Genomic DNA, 15,330 nt, shown 5'->3' with positions numbered 1-15,330 from the left:
AAATGAGAGATTGCTATCAACTTGGGTCCCTAATTACTTCTTCCGTACTTAATGCTCAGGAAACCTGCTTATGTTTGGTTTTGGATTTTTGTGGTTTCATTTAGAGGTTTGCATTTGGTGTTTGGTATATTTCATTTCAACAATTTGTTTTAGTCTGCTGTTGTATGCCAGTCTGTTATTGTATTTGCAGAGACACATGGTTTTCCCATTCCTATGGATATGAAAATATGTATCGGTTTGACCATCTTAGCTACAGGGACTTTTCTGCAATGTACTGAGGAAATCATTATTTTTGCAACATTTGTACATTAAGTGGACTTTGCTCATGTTTTCTCGCGGATGAGGAATTTTGCCTTCTTGTTCAGCTTGTGGAAAACTGTATTTAAGAACTTCATGGGATCCTTGGACTACTGTCAACTATTGTCAGCTTATGGATTATATCTTGGCATTTGTATTGATGTTGTTTTGAACTGTCAAACTTGTTTTAGTTCATGCTACATTCCAAGTAAGTGGTTCCAAAGTATATACTCCTTTTTGAAAATAGTTTTACTTGAGTATTCTGCAGATTTTCTCCAGTTCAGACTCATTTGCAATATTTTTGGAAGCCTTCAGTGGGAATAATTTTACAAACTGTTAATGCTGTTTGAGATTTGCAGTGCTAATTTTTAAATAATGTTATATTGTTTGCAATTTTGTTAGTTTCTTTGTAAAGACCATTTTATTGTTTTCATTGACTTCATTTTATATGTAATAAGTGTTTAGGAAATAAGCATTATAATAAACAGGAAGCTGAAGCTGAAGGCATATCTGGCATCTTCAAAACACAACATAACAACTTATTGTATGAAGCCTGCTCCCTGCTTTATGGTACCTGTATACATAGACCTGTCCTAGTGTATGTTTGTGTGTGTGTGTGTGTGTGTGTGTGTGTGTGTGTGTGTGTGTGTGTGTGTGTGTGTGTGTGTGTCTTTCTTTTTGTGTGTGTGTGTGCATGCGTACGTGTGTGTGCGCGTGCATGTGTGCCTACCAATGAGTGACCCTGTGAGAAATCCTTTTGAGGGAAACTTTGGTATAACTTGGATAAGTGCCAATTGTGTGAATTACAGGAGCTACTCATGAAGACACATTATAATTAATACCCTGGGCATGACAGACTACCTGTCTGCTCAGGGAATGGAAGCTCCTTCTACTGATATATTGCAGGCCCTCTGGACTTAGTGGGGCCTTGAATGCAATATATGTGTGCTATGTATGACTCCCAGGACCTCAGTGAAATATACTACATCATGAAGTACCCTCATGGTGCTGATTCTCTCTGCAGTTTTGGAAAACAAATCTGATCTTCCACATAGTGCATAATGTGGAGGAAATTGCACCCCCCCCCAATACTGCTTGTGGATGAAACATCTTGATTAAAGTCTCCTGTCCTCACTGAAAAGGCCCACAGTCTGCTGCAGACTGCTCTGTCAGAGGTACTGGGTGAGCAAATTGGTGTAACTTAAGGAAATTATTTTTTAGAGCTATGATATAGAATTGGAATTGCCTAGACATAGTAAAGCCTTGCCGAGTCTAATTATTGTGCCTGCCAAAAAATCATTTACTAGAAAATGGAAATCAAAGTCTAAACCAAATTTACCAGAAGTAGTAATTATTGCAACAGAGATAAAACAACTGGAATTGGGAACTTTAGAAAAGGGTGGGAATCTAGGAGCAAATTACATAGGAAAAATGGAAATTGTGGGAACAATATATGCAGCGGAGGAACAAGGTTTAAAAGAAGGCAGGATTTGAATGTTATGTAATGTTCGACTGACAAAGAATGAACAGATTATAAGTGATGTATAATGTTTGCAACTAAAATGATGTCAATATTATTTGTTTTCATTTATATAAATGTATGATTGCTTATGTCATAACAAAAATGTTTCTTGTTTAAAAAAGCTTGTCATGTAAGAATATCTATTGTTGCTTTTAAATAATTTCACTAATGGTAATACAAAATGGTTGCCTTTTTATTATTAGCCATATGTTTTATTTAATAATACTTTCTAAAAGCATTATGCCACACGCACTGCTTCTGGAGAGGTTTTATCAAATTCATTAAGGGTGTATCACCAGTGAATGTGTTACACTATCGTAGTCTTCAGCATTAGTGAATGTGTTGTACTCTTGTAGTTTTCAGCACCAGTGAATGTGTTACACTATCATAGTTCTTCAGCACCAGTGAATGTGTTACACTATCATAGTTCTTCAGCACCAGTGAATGTGTTGCACTATTATAGTTTTCAGCACCAGTGAATGTGTTGCACTATTATAGTTTTCAGCACCAATGAATGTGTTACACTATCGTAGTTCTTCAGCACCAGTGAATATGTTGCACTACTGTAGCTCTTCAGCAAGCAAGCATCATTAACGACAAAGTGCCTCTTGGGGACCTTTTATACTTACAGCAAGCATGCTGCCCGCAAGGCAAAATGTGCTATCTCTGAGGCTAGTACACCTTCATTTTTGCTTACAATTACATAAAAATACATCAAGATCAGCAGTGTTCCCCACAGTAACATGCCAGAAATGACTAATCTGTCATGCATTGTGACACCTTTTTGTAACACCTTTCTTATCAGTTAAATTGGCAAATATACATAAACAGAAAAGAAAACAAACCATATTAACATTTTTTCTGTTTGCATACATTGTACATCACTAATCGTTTTCTTTCCTAGTAACTTTCATCAGTCCAGTATCAAATAAATTGAGCAATTCATGCCTTCCCTTAAACTTCACATCCCCTCTTCCTCCTCCTGAACATTATTTTGCATGCAATGTTCCCACACATTTTCCATTTAGTTTTATATATGTTCTTTCCTTCCTTTTTCTAAAGATTCCTCTTCCATTTCTTTTATCTCTTTTATAATATTCAATACATCAAATACTGTTGGTCTGTACTTTGATTTCCATTTTCTACTCATTGCTTTTTTGGCAGCCAACAGAATTAAACTTAATAAGGGATTACTATGTCTAGACAATTCAGACCCTGTGTACCAGCTCAAACTGGTCATTTCCTTAGTTACAGCCGTTTGCATACACAATATTTCTAACAGTGTACTTTGTAAAGAATATTTAAAATCTGCCCACTCGTTACACTCCCAAAACATATGCTCCCGGTTACCTCTTTCTTGCCCAACATATCTTGAACATTTACAATCTACCTGGGAAAAATTCTTTGAACTCCTATTTGGACTATAAAAATACTTACAAAATACCTACATAAACACTTCCAAGTAAAAACACAAACCCTTCTGGACTTTGTTGCATATCTGGAAGCCAGTCATAGGTCCTCCCATTGTTACCTTGTAAACTGCTTTTTCATTTTCTCTTCCCGAACTCTTATAACCTCCTCTCATTGATTCTTACATTGTTGTGCAATATTTTATATGCCCTACTAACAATTCCTTTTTAACAGCAGCTTCTGTTCTAAATTTGACTAAAAACTCTACCAAAGCAGGTCTTTCACTTAGGATTCCCCGTTCCCTTTCTCTCTGCCTATAGTCTAATATCAGTCCCTGGTAGGAAAGATAGTCTCTATCCTGCAGTCCAAACATCTTTTAGCTTTAATTCTCTAGTTATTTGCTCCAATACCTTGGTTCCTTAGTCAGCTTTCTCTAGCAAATTCCTACCCCTCGTGCCTGTTTTCTGTATTCCTACTTGGAGTCATGCCAATCGTCAAAGTCTCCTTTCTTCATTCTTATGTGGACTTAGTTCTTGGAATGCTTTCCACAACTTTATGACTATAATATTCTGTAAGGTTGTTATTACTCTCCTTAAGGATCTGCATCCAAAATCCCATTCTCTCCTTAATTCTTGAACTTCCCCCTACTTCAACATCATCCTTTTCCATTTAGAATTAAAGTATTCTGCTTATATGTTTTATATATAGATATATATATATATATATATATATATATATATATATATATATATATATATATAAGCCTTAACCATTTAGCTGTAAAATATTCAAGTAATCCCAAAACATCTTGCTCCACTTAACTGTTGTCCTTTTCCCCACTCAGATAAATTACTTCAACTCTTTATTAATTATTATCCACAATTTATCCTATAGTTGATAAAAATATGCCTAACCCATATATAAAACCAAAGGGGCTAAAAACATTTTCACTGCTTTTATCTCCTATTCATATCCATAAACAAGAGCTTCCAATTTCTCAGTTTTCGTATTATCTTTTGTTTAGTCTGTTCCCACTTATCCTTAACTGTCATAACAGAAGCCTTTTTAATCCCTGGTCATAAATATTTCATCTTATTGTGCCCACATAAATATTGGCATTGCTGAACCAATTTGAGTGTGGGTACATAATTTATGGTTATTGCATTTGTCTTATCTCCATTCATTTTATTTCCCAAGAAGACTTGATACTGTCTCAAAATGTTCTACAACACTGATATGGCCTTTTCTGGATTTATCAGGTACAAATTAATATGATCTGCAAACAATCAGATTCAGAATCAAAAATATTTTATTGATCCCACAGGAAATTGCTTATGTTACAACTGCACAGATAAAGACAGACACAATGTAGACTAAACACAAATGTTATATAATTAGATCCGATAGATACTATACTCACTTATGTTACCTCACATATACAACAGCAATGCCTGACATAGGTACACTGTTGAGCATAGCCAAAGTGTTAGATGAGTTTGATACCACATATAGTGCTGACATGAAAGGCGGAGCCCTTCATGTTAATTACCACTCACACTAGAATATGGGGTATTGCACATTACATTACATTAACTAAGGTATAGCATGTTGCACAAAGGATAATTGCACCAATGATTAATATTGCACTGAAAAAAGAGATAAAAGAGAAAGATAACAAGGATGGGGCAAAAAGAAAAGCATGTATAAGAGTTTGACATTCACTATGTATTCTCCTTCAGTAGGAAATTCAGTAGAAAATAAAGCCAACTTTTCTTGATTACCGTACCAATTATATCCTTGAATTTCTGAGTTTCTTATTTTCTTTGCCAATGGCTCTAAATATAAAACAATTAAAGGGGAAAGAGGCAGCACTGCCTGGTTTCTCTGTTCAAACACAACTTATCAGAGTTAAACCATCCCACTTTAGTTCTTTCCTCTGATCCATCATATAGCCTCCTATTTAATGTTATTATTATTTTATCAGGGGAATGCAAATGCTTCCATTCACTATGCATAAAATCCCAATTTACTGTGCCAAATATTTTCTGTACATCAAGACCCACCAACAACAGCAGTATTTTCTTATATTCTGCTTCTCTCTTGGTCATTATTGTTCTATTAATGTTGCCAAATGTTTGCTTCCCCTCCACAAAATCACATTGATCCATATCTATCAATTTTAGCAATATTTTTGCCATTCTTTTAGCTAGTATAGACATAAAAAACTTTATAATCATGGTTTAAAATTGACATGGGTCTATATGAAGCTGAGTCCGATAGGCCTTTACTGTCTTTCAGTAATACAGTCACCATAACTTTCTTCCAAGATGTTGGTCCTTCCCCTCCTTTTAAAATGCTATTAAACAGAATCTTCCAGATATTTATCACTTTCTTCCCTCTTAAATTCCAAACTTCCAAAAGAATACCATCTGATGCTGTAATTCTTCCTGCAAACTGATTATACGTCATTGTTTTTATCTCACCTTCTACTAATATATTATAGTTGTTGAGCTCCTTCCACTTATAACGTTGGCATAATTGAGTATTCCATAAATGTTTCTTTTTGCGTTTTTTCTTGGTTTCCACAATTCTCTGCTTTATACAAATTGTCATAAAATTTCTGAAATATCTCTAATACCTCTACAAGATCTCTGGTTATTTTTCTTGTTATAAGTGACTCTTTCTATTGCCGAAGGTGTTGTGGTAATAAGTGTTTATGCTCTAGAGCTGTTATTAAAACAGTTGCTAAATAAAGTCTTTCTAAACTCATGCATCTTATCCAAATACTCTCTTAACTTTCTCTTCAATACTCTGCAATTGTGTCTTTTCTTGTTCTGTGAGATTCCTCTTATTCTACAATACTTTACCTTTGTTAGCCCCTCTAAATAATTCCTATTACTTCTTAATCTTATCTCTTTCTACTTTATTTCTACCCTATTTTAAACTCCATTTTCATTTTATCTGATGCACTAGCTATCACTTCTGAAGAAATTTCTATATTCTTTAATAACTCTCAAATAATTTCCACTTCTCATTCCTTAAATTCCTCTCTTTTTAACAGGTAGATGGGAAAGCACCAATGTCTCTTTTTTACTTCATTGCCATGCATTTATATCTTACTTTTTATTGGTGCATGATCAAAAACAGTTATTGGATGTGTAGTGAAGCTTTCAATCAAACGTATATGTTCCTGTAAAATATCATTTCTAGCCAGTCTAGCCCCGTTATTCTACCTTAGGGAATAATTATGTAAATTCTGTCTGAGGTCTTACTACATATATTTTCAAATTTTTTCAGTAACCTTCCCTTTTTTGTTATATTTTTCCTACTAGGTCCCCCTGATACATCCTCATTATTGTAAATCAAGTTCCAGTCCTCACCTATAAGTAAGATTCCCTGCTGAATGATGATTATTTCTCCCAATTTTTAAAATCTCCATATCAACTGTTTTTGGTGGAATATAAATGCATGCCAGTGTAATCCACCTTCCCCTTTGCCAATAACTCCTTTCTATCAGAAATCTACCATTATTTTCTTTTTTTCTTTTCTATCACTATTGGAGCCCCTCTAGCTATCAATATTATTACTCCCCTTTTCCTTTGTCCCTCATAATCTTCTAAATTTGCATCAAGAAATCTTTTCTTTGATAAATTCACATGCTCATTTATTTCGGAACGCATTTTCTGAAGCATTGCTAGTTGCACTTTGCATTTCTTAATATAATTCAGTACTCTTTCCTTTTTTGTCTATATCTGTAGGACCATTTATGTTCCAAGATAATATGGACAGCATAGCTATTATGATAAAAAGCTATTGTTATCACCTAATAGATGTTATTGTTACCACCTAATAGACATGACAGTGTTTTTTAATGTGCATTTCTAAGTTTTGTCTTATATGCACACCTTCATGTTTAGTAGGCTGATCTTATATACAGTTGCTTCTTCTCATATCCATTTGAATCTATGTCTCATTTTTAAGACTTTTTGTATTAATGAAAACACGCAAACAAAAAAATATACATTTTCAGAATACCCTATCCCCTGTTAATTTAGAACAAACACACAAGATTATGTACATCTTCAAAAAATAAACCCTCCAGATGGGAACATTTGCCCCAAATTGATAGCTGCACCTGCAGGCATTACCAACCCTAAAATTAAGGGGACCTGTGCAACACTGCACATTACAGCCTGTGTTCCCACTAATACAGATCTGTTTTTTCCTACCTCTATTCCCCTCCCAGATGTGAAAAACATCTTCCATGCTTTCAGAAAACATTACTTTTTAACCATAAAAAGGGCACTGGCTATCTTTAAATAAAACTAAATCCTTTACTGTTCTATTAAATGCATTAAAATATTTAGACTGCTAGTGAGGCTGCTATCTCTTATTCACTTTCCATAATTTCCACATTTATTTTTCACTGGACCACTTAATTTTATATATTGCACTCCTTTCAACAAAGAATGCTCAGAATTCTCAAGATCAGTTGCTTGCAGCTGCAGACATCTCCATGTAAAGTGGTCAGCAATGAGAAAAAGAAAACAACTAACATGTCTGCAGATGCATGAAGGACTCTTTGTAAACTTCAGTCAGAATTGAATGTACAATTGCCACTGAGAATATTTTCTAATGGAGAAAAAACAAGCTAATATATTTGCAAATACAAGGAACTTAGCATTGTTCATGGCTTTCATCATTTTGTCTTATTTTCAAGCCTATTTAGGTTCATAGGTTGGTACTAGGCTATCGTCCCTAAGGCCTATGCAAGCCTAGCCATAACAATTCCCTGGAAATTTCTTCCCACAATATTTATTTCTCTGGGCCCCTGTCTAGCAGGGCAACTGACATGATCCCCGGGGTGAATTTCCTATCTCCCATCCAATCATCAAGGTTCCTTTTGAATAGGGCCAATGAGGTGCCCTGCTTGACATGTATGGGCAGTCTATTCCAGAGTATGGGGAGTCTCTGGGTCAGGAACCTATCCCTCCAGCATGTTTTGTTTATTGTGATGATAAGGTTTAGATCCCTGGAGCGTGTGGCTCTGAGGGACTGGGATTTCTTTAAGTGGAGCATGTCCAACAGCTCAGGGTTTGACATGGCCTTGTATGTTAAGCAGAGATCACCTCTGAGTAGACGATATGCCACATTCTAAAGTTTAACCGGATAGACTTGATACAATATAACACATGTAGTGCAACAGAGGAAAAATTACACAGACTGATAACAGAATTTTGTAAAACAGTCAGCCGCAAGATCTTTAAGTAAACCTTCAAGAAAATAATGCCATACTTTGTAGCTAATAAATTATTCCTAGCAGAAACAAATGTCCCTGGTTCCATAGAAAATCAAAGTGTTTAATTATTCAGTAATAAAGAAAATGCTTCTATGCATCATTGGGTTCAGCTAAAATGTTTAGACACAGTCAAACTCAAAGAAAAAATACATACCTCTTTACTATGGATGATACTACATACTTTTATATACATAAAATCATCTTGTTTATAATAAGATTCCCTTTCTAACCTAAATACTGGCACAGTTTCCAACAGTTACATGTAGAAGGTCTGTTACTGAAAACTGGCATAAGTGTGCGTTTTCATGTTATGCCTTACCAACAGGATGTTTGCTTACATAAAACCCTTATTTATAACTTATGCCAAGGGTATTAATCTAAACATCCACCCTTGTAAAAATAAGAGAAATGATCTTAATTCTACATATGATATAATCAATGCCCTTTTACACCCCCCCACCCCAGCAGCCCAAGATCACAACATATTAACTTAAGCATGCTTCTGCACAGCATTTTTTCTCTTGTTATACTGTAAAGTCTAACTACATTTGTGCAACAAAAAGTACTTGTTTACTTTAATATCATTAACACATACAACAGTCATCGAAAAGACTAACAACCAGAAAATACCCCTGACAGTCACTGTACAAAACTGCTTTACTATATAATATGCAGTTTATATCATGCAATATTTTATACAAATACTAATATGAAAATATTTATTTATTTACAGCTATATTTTTTTTTCCTTTTAGTGTCCTTCTAAACATTAATAACATGAGGTGGGGTATATGCTTTTAGGTCCACCCACACGTTTAAGAAATTCAAGGAAAATCCAGTCTTTCTATGCAAGTTTTTAATACAAAGTCATATTTCACAAATGCTTCATGGTCTTCCATTTATTCACTAATTTTAGTGTTGCTGGTCTTCATTCTGTTCATCTCTGTTTCTCAATACCAGATTCTGGTTCATGTCCTAGGTACTTCTGATTCTTTTAGTCAATTGTTGTTCTTTTTTCTGTTTCTCAAGCATTTCCTTTGGAACATTAGAAAAGGCTTCACTGGCAAAGTCTTATATAAGCTTTATTCCTCCTTAGCCTGTTCTGCATCCAAAAATGTCTTTGCTGCTTCATAGAAAAATATTCTGAAGACAGATGGGTATAGCAGCTTGAATCTCACACCTCCCTCCCAACATTGCCTGATTGCTGGAATTTTTTTTTTTTTTTTTTTGTCTTTTACCTGGTACACAGTACATAATCAATTTCCACAAATGCTCTGCTGTCTCCAGTTTTTAATACTTTTCCCCTCTGTTACAGTTTGGTCAGGATCAACCCTTTTCTGTTGGTATGACTGCATCTTTTCTAGTATATATCTTGTCTGCTTTTAATGGCCAGGTTTGAAACAAACACTTGATGAGCCCTTTCAGTTAACAAATTCTGTTGTGAAATACCAGTCTAGATGCTTATTTGTGGTTTCATAAAATGAATACAGCCTTCCAATTTCTCTGGTACAGAAGAAAACCAGAAATTTTCTCTGCTTGCTGTCTTCTAACTCTACCATTTTTTGAAACAATTCTTCTTGAGAAGCCTCACACTCAGCCAGCCTTTTCTTCATTTCATCCACAAATTTTTGCAGTTTTATCATTTCGCCTGAATAGCTATTTTAAGCTTCTTTTATTTTTTCACCTGTTTGTTATTTGAGGTAATATATTCATTCAATGTTTCATTTATTTTAATCAAATCTGAGTACATTTGATTTATTTTTTCCTCTAAATTACTGGAAGTCATCACTTGCAACAAAGCTGAAGATTGAACTGCTTTCTGATGAACTGCTGCAGGACTCTTCTTGGCCAGTATTTTTTCTTCACCTTTATTGGCTGATTTTCTTTCAGGTTCTCTAAATTTCTTATTTGCTGGCACACAGCCAGCGTACTTACTATCTAGTAAATGAATTTTACTCAAAATGACATTTCACTGCTTTCTATTTGTCATTTTCTGAGAGCTGAAATTAAGTTGTTCACCAGTATGCAGCCATCTTGGAAGTCATGCTTTGTGACATATTTGTCCTTTCTAGGCTCATAAGGCATCATAGTCTATGTTGTTAAGTATTATCAAATACTTTAAATGGATGAGGCAAACTACTTTCCATTGCGAAGAATTTTGTGTAGTTATCCATACATTTGTTTTTACTGTGTATTCACTTAGTAGTTACTGGACAGGCCAGTATATTGCTGATAATAAGTAATGTTTTCTTACCTTATTTTAACCAGCCTGCCACACCTAAAAATTAAATTCTTAATTCAATAATTATCTGTCTGCTTGTCTTTACTGGGTATTCACTTTTTGGTTACTGGAAAACTAGTATCTTGCCAATTATAAGTAATATATTCATACTGTATTTTAAACAGCCAGCCACACCAAAAAATCCAATTCTTAATTAATTTAATTTACCTTATAGGAATATAAATATGTACTTTTCACAACATAATACTGCTGTGGTGCATGGAGTGTGGTGACTGTGCTCCAATATTCAGAAAAAGACAAACCAGTATGGTTCCAGAGTGGCATGTGACCCAACCTTAACAAATGTTAAGTACCCCTGCTAAAGTTGTTAAGATCAGGTCTATCTGCCAGGACTGTCCAGCAAATAACAGTGGCAGAGTAAAAGATTTGTTTGTGCCTGCTGTCCTTACCAGTAGTGTGTCTCAAATTTCTTCAAACAAACTAAGTTGATAGAGTAACAGGATGTGTTGACATCCATTTCCTGAAGGATACAAACTCAAACTCAAATGTGTGTCATTATTTAATGACTTCAATCCTCAGTGATTTGTCCAAAAAACACAGATTTTATGAGGAAACAGACCAAAAATATGAAGCGATAATCTAGACATCCTGCGAAAATCTAGACAGTTGAGAGGTATGAAAGGTGAGCGTAAATGCAACAGATTGCATTACAATACCTCTCTTAACAGCACTCACTAATTGTTTTATGGCTTTGAAAGCTGAGAAAACATGTAGTGATTTCTTCCCCTGTAACTAGTAATACATGGAGTAGATAAAGCTCCATGCACTACAAAGAATTATGATCGGTTCACCAATCATAACCTTAAATTACGAGTTCTCAACATGGATGCCAAGATTCACCTTTCAAACTTTGCTCTTGAGGTGAATTTGTTGGTATTCATGTCTCAAACACACAATAAGTGAGTTATGATCAGCAACCCAATCATAATCCTCCATGTTGTAGCTGAAATAGCTGATATTAAGCTCATTTAGTAACTGCTCAATAAAAGTACAAGTACTGAATCTAAAACAGACAGCATATTAAATCAGCCTAATACCTGTATATCTCAAACCCCCTACATCAATACTTCACTGCACTGACCATTGCTTCTCTATACTAGTTACCAACTTCTGGCAATCTATCCTCCCACATCAAAGACATATCTTCTTTCATAAAATTTTGAGCATAGCTAAAGGTGCATCTCTACAAACTCACCAGATGTTAATGCTACCCTCTCACCATATCACCTAAGCTCTCCTTTATATTTCAATATGTTTCCTGCCACACCATCACTTCTTTAACTTCCATTCTCATTAGTGTTCATCTATCACTACTCATACTCTGCTAGCTCATAAGAATGTGTTGTTTTGTAAATATTTGTATATAATCATTTTGATAGATTCTGACAAGTTGTGTAGTTTCTTATAATTGTATACCATGGCTATGTAGTCTTTGCATATTATTTTTGCTTTGACAATCTGAATCTCACTTCTTTGTACCTTTCATGTGCTCTTTTCCAGGCTGAGGTGGAAAATGGTAATTTCTGATCACTGCTCTACTCTAATTAATACATTTTAAATAAAATAAAATTTAAATATGTGTTGTATACCATATACAATTTCTTAACCACAGTCATAAGATCGTATGAAACCATTCCATCTAAAGATAATTACATCACAACCAGTTTACAGAATGTAAAAGGAGGCTTTGCTTTCCACTAAGCAGAGTCAAATTCAGTTTAATAGTGGTGTTGCATGCCCTAGGATGCACAGCTGCATAAGTCTTAAATACTGGTGCTTTGCTTAGATATACACAGTGCGACTTCACTAAGTTAGTTGTTAGTGATAAAGGATGATCACAGAAGCTTTTTATACCATAAAGTTATAATTACCTTCTGTTATGTCTGCCATGTAAAAAGCTGCTTTACTGGATATTTTATTTCATGGAAGATCAAACACAATGGTTTTATTATCAGTAAAACATTTTGTTTCTTAGTTATTTTTAAAGGCATTACACAGAACTCACTGCATATAAACTGGATTTGTCAAATTCAGTAATAACATGGTATCAGCTGAATAACAATTCAGGATGGGCCAAGTTAGACATGTTTATAAGGATGCATTAAGTTCACATTAATACTGCTAATGAATGCTCTGAAATGTGCCACTGAAAGGAATTGAATTCACTTTAATAAATCACACAGGATACCCTAGGTTGCATGTCTGAAGGGGGAAAGAAAATTATAGCACATTACACTGAATCTCAGACAACTAAGTAGTGCTTCACTTTGCATGTCTCATGCAGGACCACATCAGTCACCATGAGATGTTTGCTACACATTGCACTAATTGAACCATAAGCTGCGCTATACTGCACTGGGTTTTAAACTGCCAATCAATACAGCACTGTGCCCACCCAAAGGAGTATTATATCAGTCATGTTAGTTTTAGTACTGAGTGCGCTAAAGAAAAGCAGTACATCTGCCATGGCAAGTGACATGCCACTGTCAAAGCATTACTGATTCTTGTTTAACAGCTTTTCCGCCACACTAGTCAAAGACTCTGCTATTAAGATCTCAGCAGATCATGCAGGCAGATGTTTTTATTCATATGAATACTTCCCTTGTACAGTTAATCTCCCACTGAAGTGAAATCATGCATATGTGCATAATATGCAAGCCAGTACGAAAATACATAGGACTAGACTTACTTCATTGGAAATATTCTGTTATGTTAGTGTAAATACATACTTTGTAAAGTAATGCAAGGTAACAAAATATTAATTCTGTATGTGAAATACTTTGGCTTGACTTTGGTCTGCCTATACTTGCATAAGACTGCATGCATCATTTTATAGCAAATAACTAATATGTTCAGATACAAAATAAAAATGTTAAATCCTATCAGGTCAGTAAATATACTTGGAACATCCCAGATCACAGGTGGGTATAAAATCAGCATTAGTACAACATCTAAACTTTCCTGATAGCAAGCTATTTTTATTCACAGCCATTTTAAAAATAATTATACAAATATTTCTTGTTTTACTTACTTCAAATTAACATTTACAAGATTTTGACTGTTGGGAAAAAGGATATCAGTTACTTAATTTGCTGAATTTTGAAAACTGTACTTGCATTCCAGGTTCTCCAAAAAAGGGGAACACAGAAGAATATTTTTACAAACCTAGCCAGATCAGAATTTGTAATGAACCAAATCAGCAAATAACTTTTAACTCTTTAAGGAATTACAATAGCCATGGTAAAATTAAGGTCAGAGCAGAGGAAACCAATCCACAATCTTTGAAACTTCATAAAACAGTAGAATTACATGATGTATAACTACTACAGATATTATGCAGAAATAGAAAACATGGTATCTGGACATGAAAATAATCCTTTGTCATTTCTTGTGAATGAATGCTCATGCATACCTTACTCATGTTCCAGTCACTTGTAAATTGATATACACACACACACACTCTCTCTCTCTCTCTCACTCTCTTTCTCTCTCTCTCTCTCCATTAAAATGAAATTCATACACATAATTAATTTGTTATATATTCCTTCATATCAATATATCAAAACTAATTAATGTTGTTCTGTCCTCTACAGATTTGGCTCCTGGAGGATCAGATGACTGGGCATATGACATTGGCATCAAATATTCATTCACATTTGAACTGCGTGATAAAGGGCAATATGGGTTTCTTCTACCACCTAATTTAATAAAACCAACTTGTTTAGAAACACTTACAGCTGTTAAAGTAATATTACAACATATCAAGCAGAATGTTGAATAACTGCTACTTAAAAGGTGTTAGGGTGTGGGATAACAGAAATATTTCCAAAAAGTTTCACTTCAGAAAACTAAACTGAAATGCTTTTGTTTAATAAATTGTAAATTGTGCTCTTTACATGATTAAGCAACCACAATAAATATGAATATATAATATTAAGATTTTATGAAATGTTTTCCATGAATTATGTTTATCATAAAAGAATATTCTAGATGTAAAGAACCACTGAGATTAGAACTAAAAATGTGCACTTTATACAATATTTTGATTTGTAAAGACTTTTACTTTCTCTTCCTGACTCTAAGTGGTTAGTATTATTCTATCATGTGTTCTACCTCAACATGGCCTGAAGAGAGCAGTCATACTAACATGATTATATTTTTCAGCTAACGTTCTTCTTTCTTTATGATTCCACAATATGGCATCCTTTGCCATTTTTTTTTCTTTGAGGCAGTTCATCCAACTGAATATCTATTTTGAGAGTCTCCGGATAGATTACCTGTATACTTTTACATAGGGGAAGTCGCAGGGGGTCAACTCAAATGAAGTGCAATGAATGAGCCTCACCCTAAGGAACTCACCTTCCTGACTGTGGTATTAACCCCACCGGGTAAGTATCAAAAATCTATTGAAATTCCATGGCCGAGTATCAAACCCAGGCTGTGATGGTGAGAGTGCTAAATTCTAACCACCAGACCATAAGGGATCCCCTTTTTTCACTA

The 15,330-nt window shown here is 34.6% G+C and overlaps 1 protein-coding gene across 3 annotated transcripts in view; it reads left to right on the top strand.

The window, feature by feature from the left end:
* Nucleotides 1-14,767, top strand: part of CPB2 (carboxypeptidase B2) — a 475,453-nt gene extending 460,686 nt beyond the window's left edge. For 2 of the 3 annotated variants that reach the window (XM_044071578.1, XM_044071577.1), the window contains one exon: nucleotides 14,424-14,767. In XM_044071578.1, the coding sequence (XP_043927513.1) occupies nucleotides 14,424-14,611 (188 nt within the window). In that variant the 3' untranslated portion in view covers nucleotides 14,612-14,767. The remainder of the gene's footprint in view (nucleotides 1-14,423) is intronic. The other variant, XM_044071579.1, reaches the window with a different exon arrangement.
* Nucleotides 14,768-15,330: the final 563 nt, after the last annotated feature.

This window comes from Protopterus annectens, chromosome 5.part0, assembly GCF_019279795.1.
Source record: "Protopterus annectens isolate FY-2018-M chromosome 5.part0, PAN1.0, whole genome shotgun sequence".
Lineage (NCBI taxonomy): Eukaryota > Metazoa > Chordata > Ceratodontiformes > Protopteridae > Protopterus > Protopterus annectens.
The sequence above is the reverse complement of the archived record's forward strand: the minus strand, read 5'-3'. Positions and strand labels throughout refer to the sequence as shown.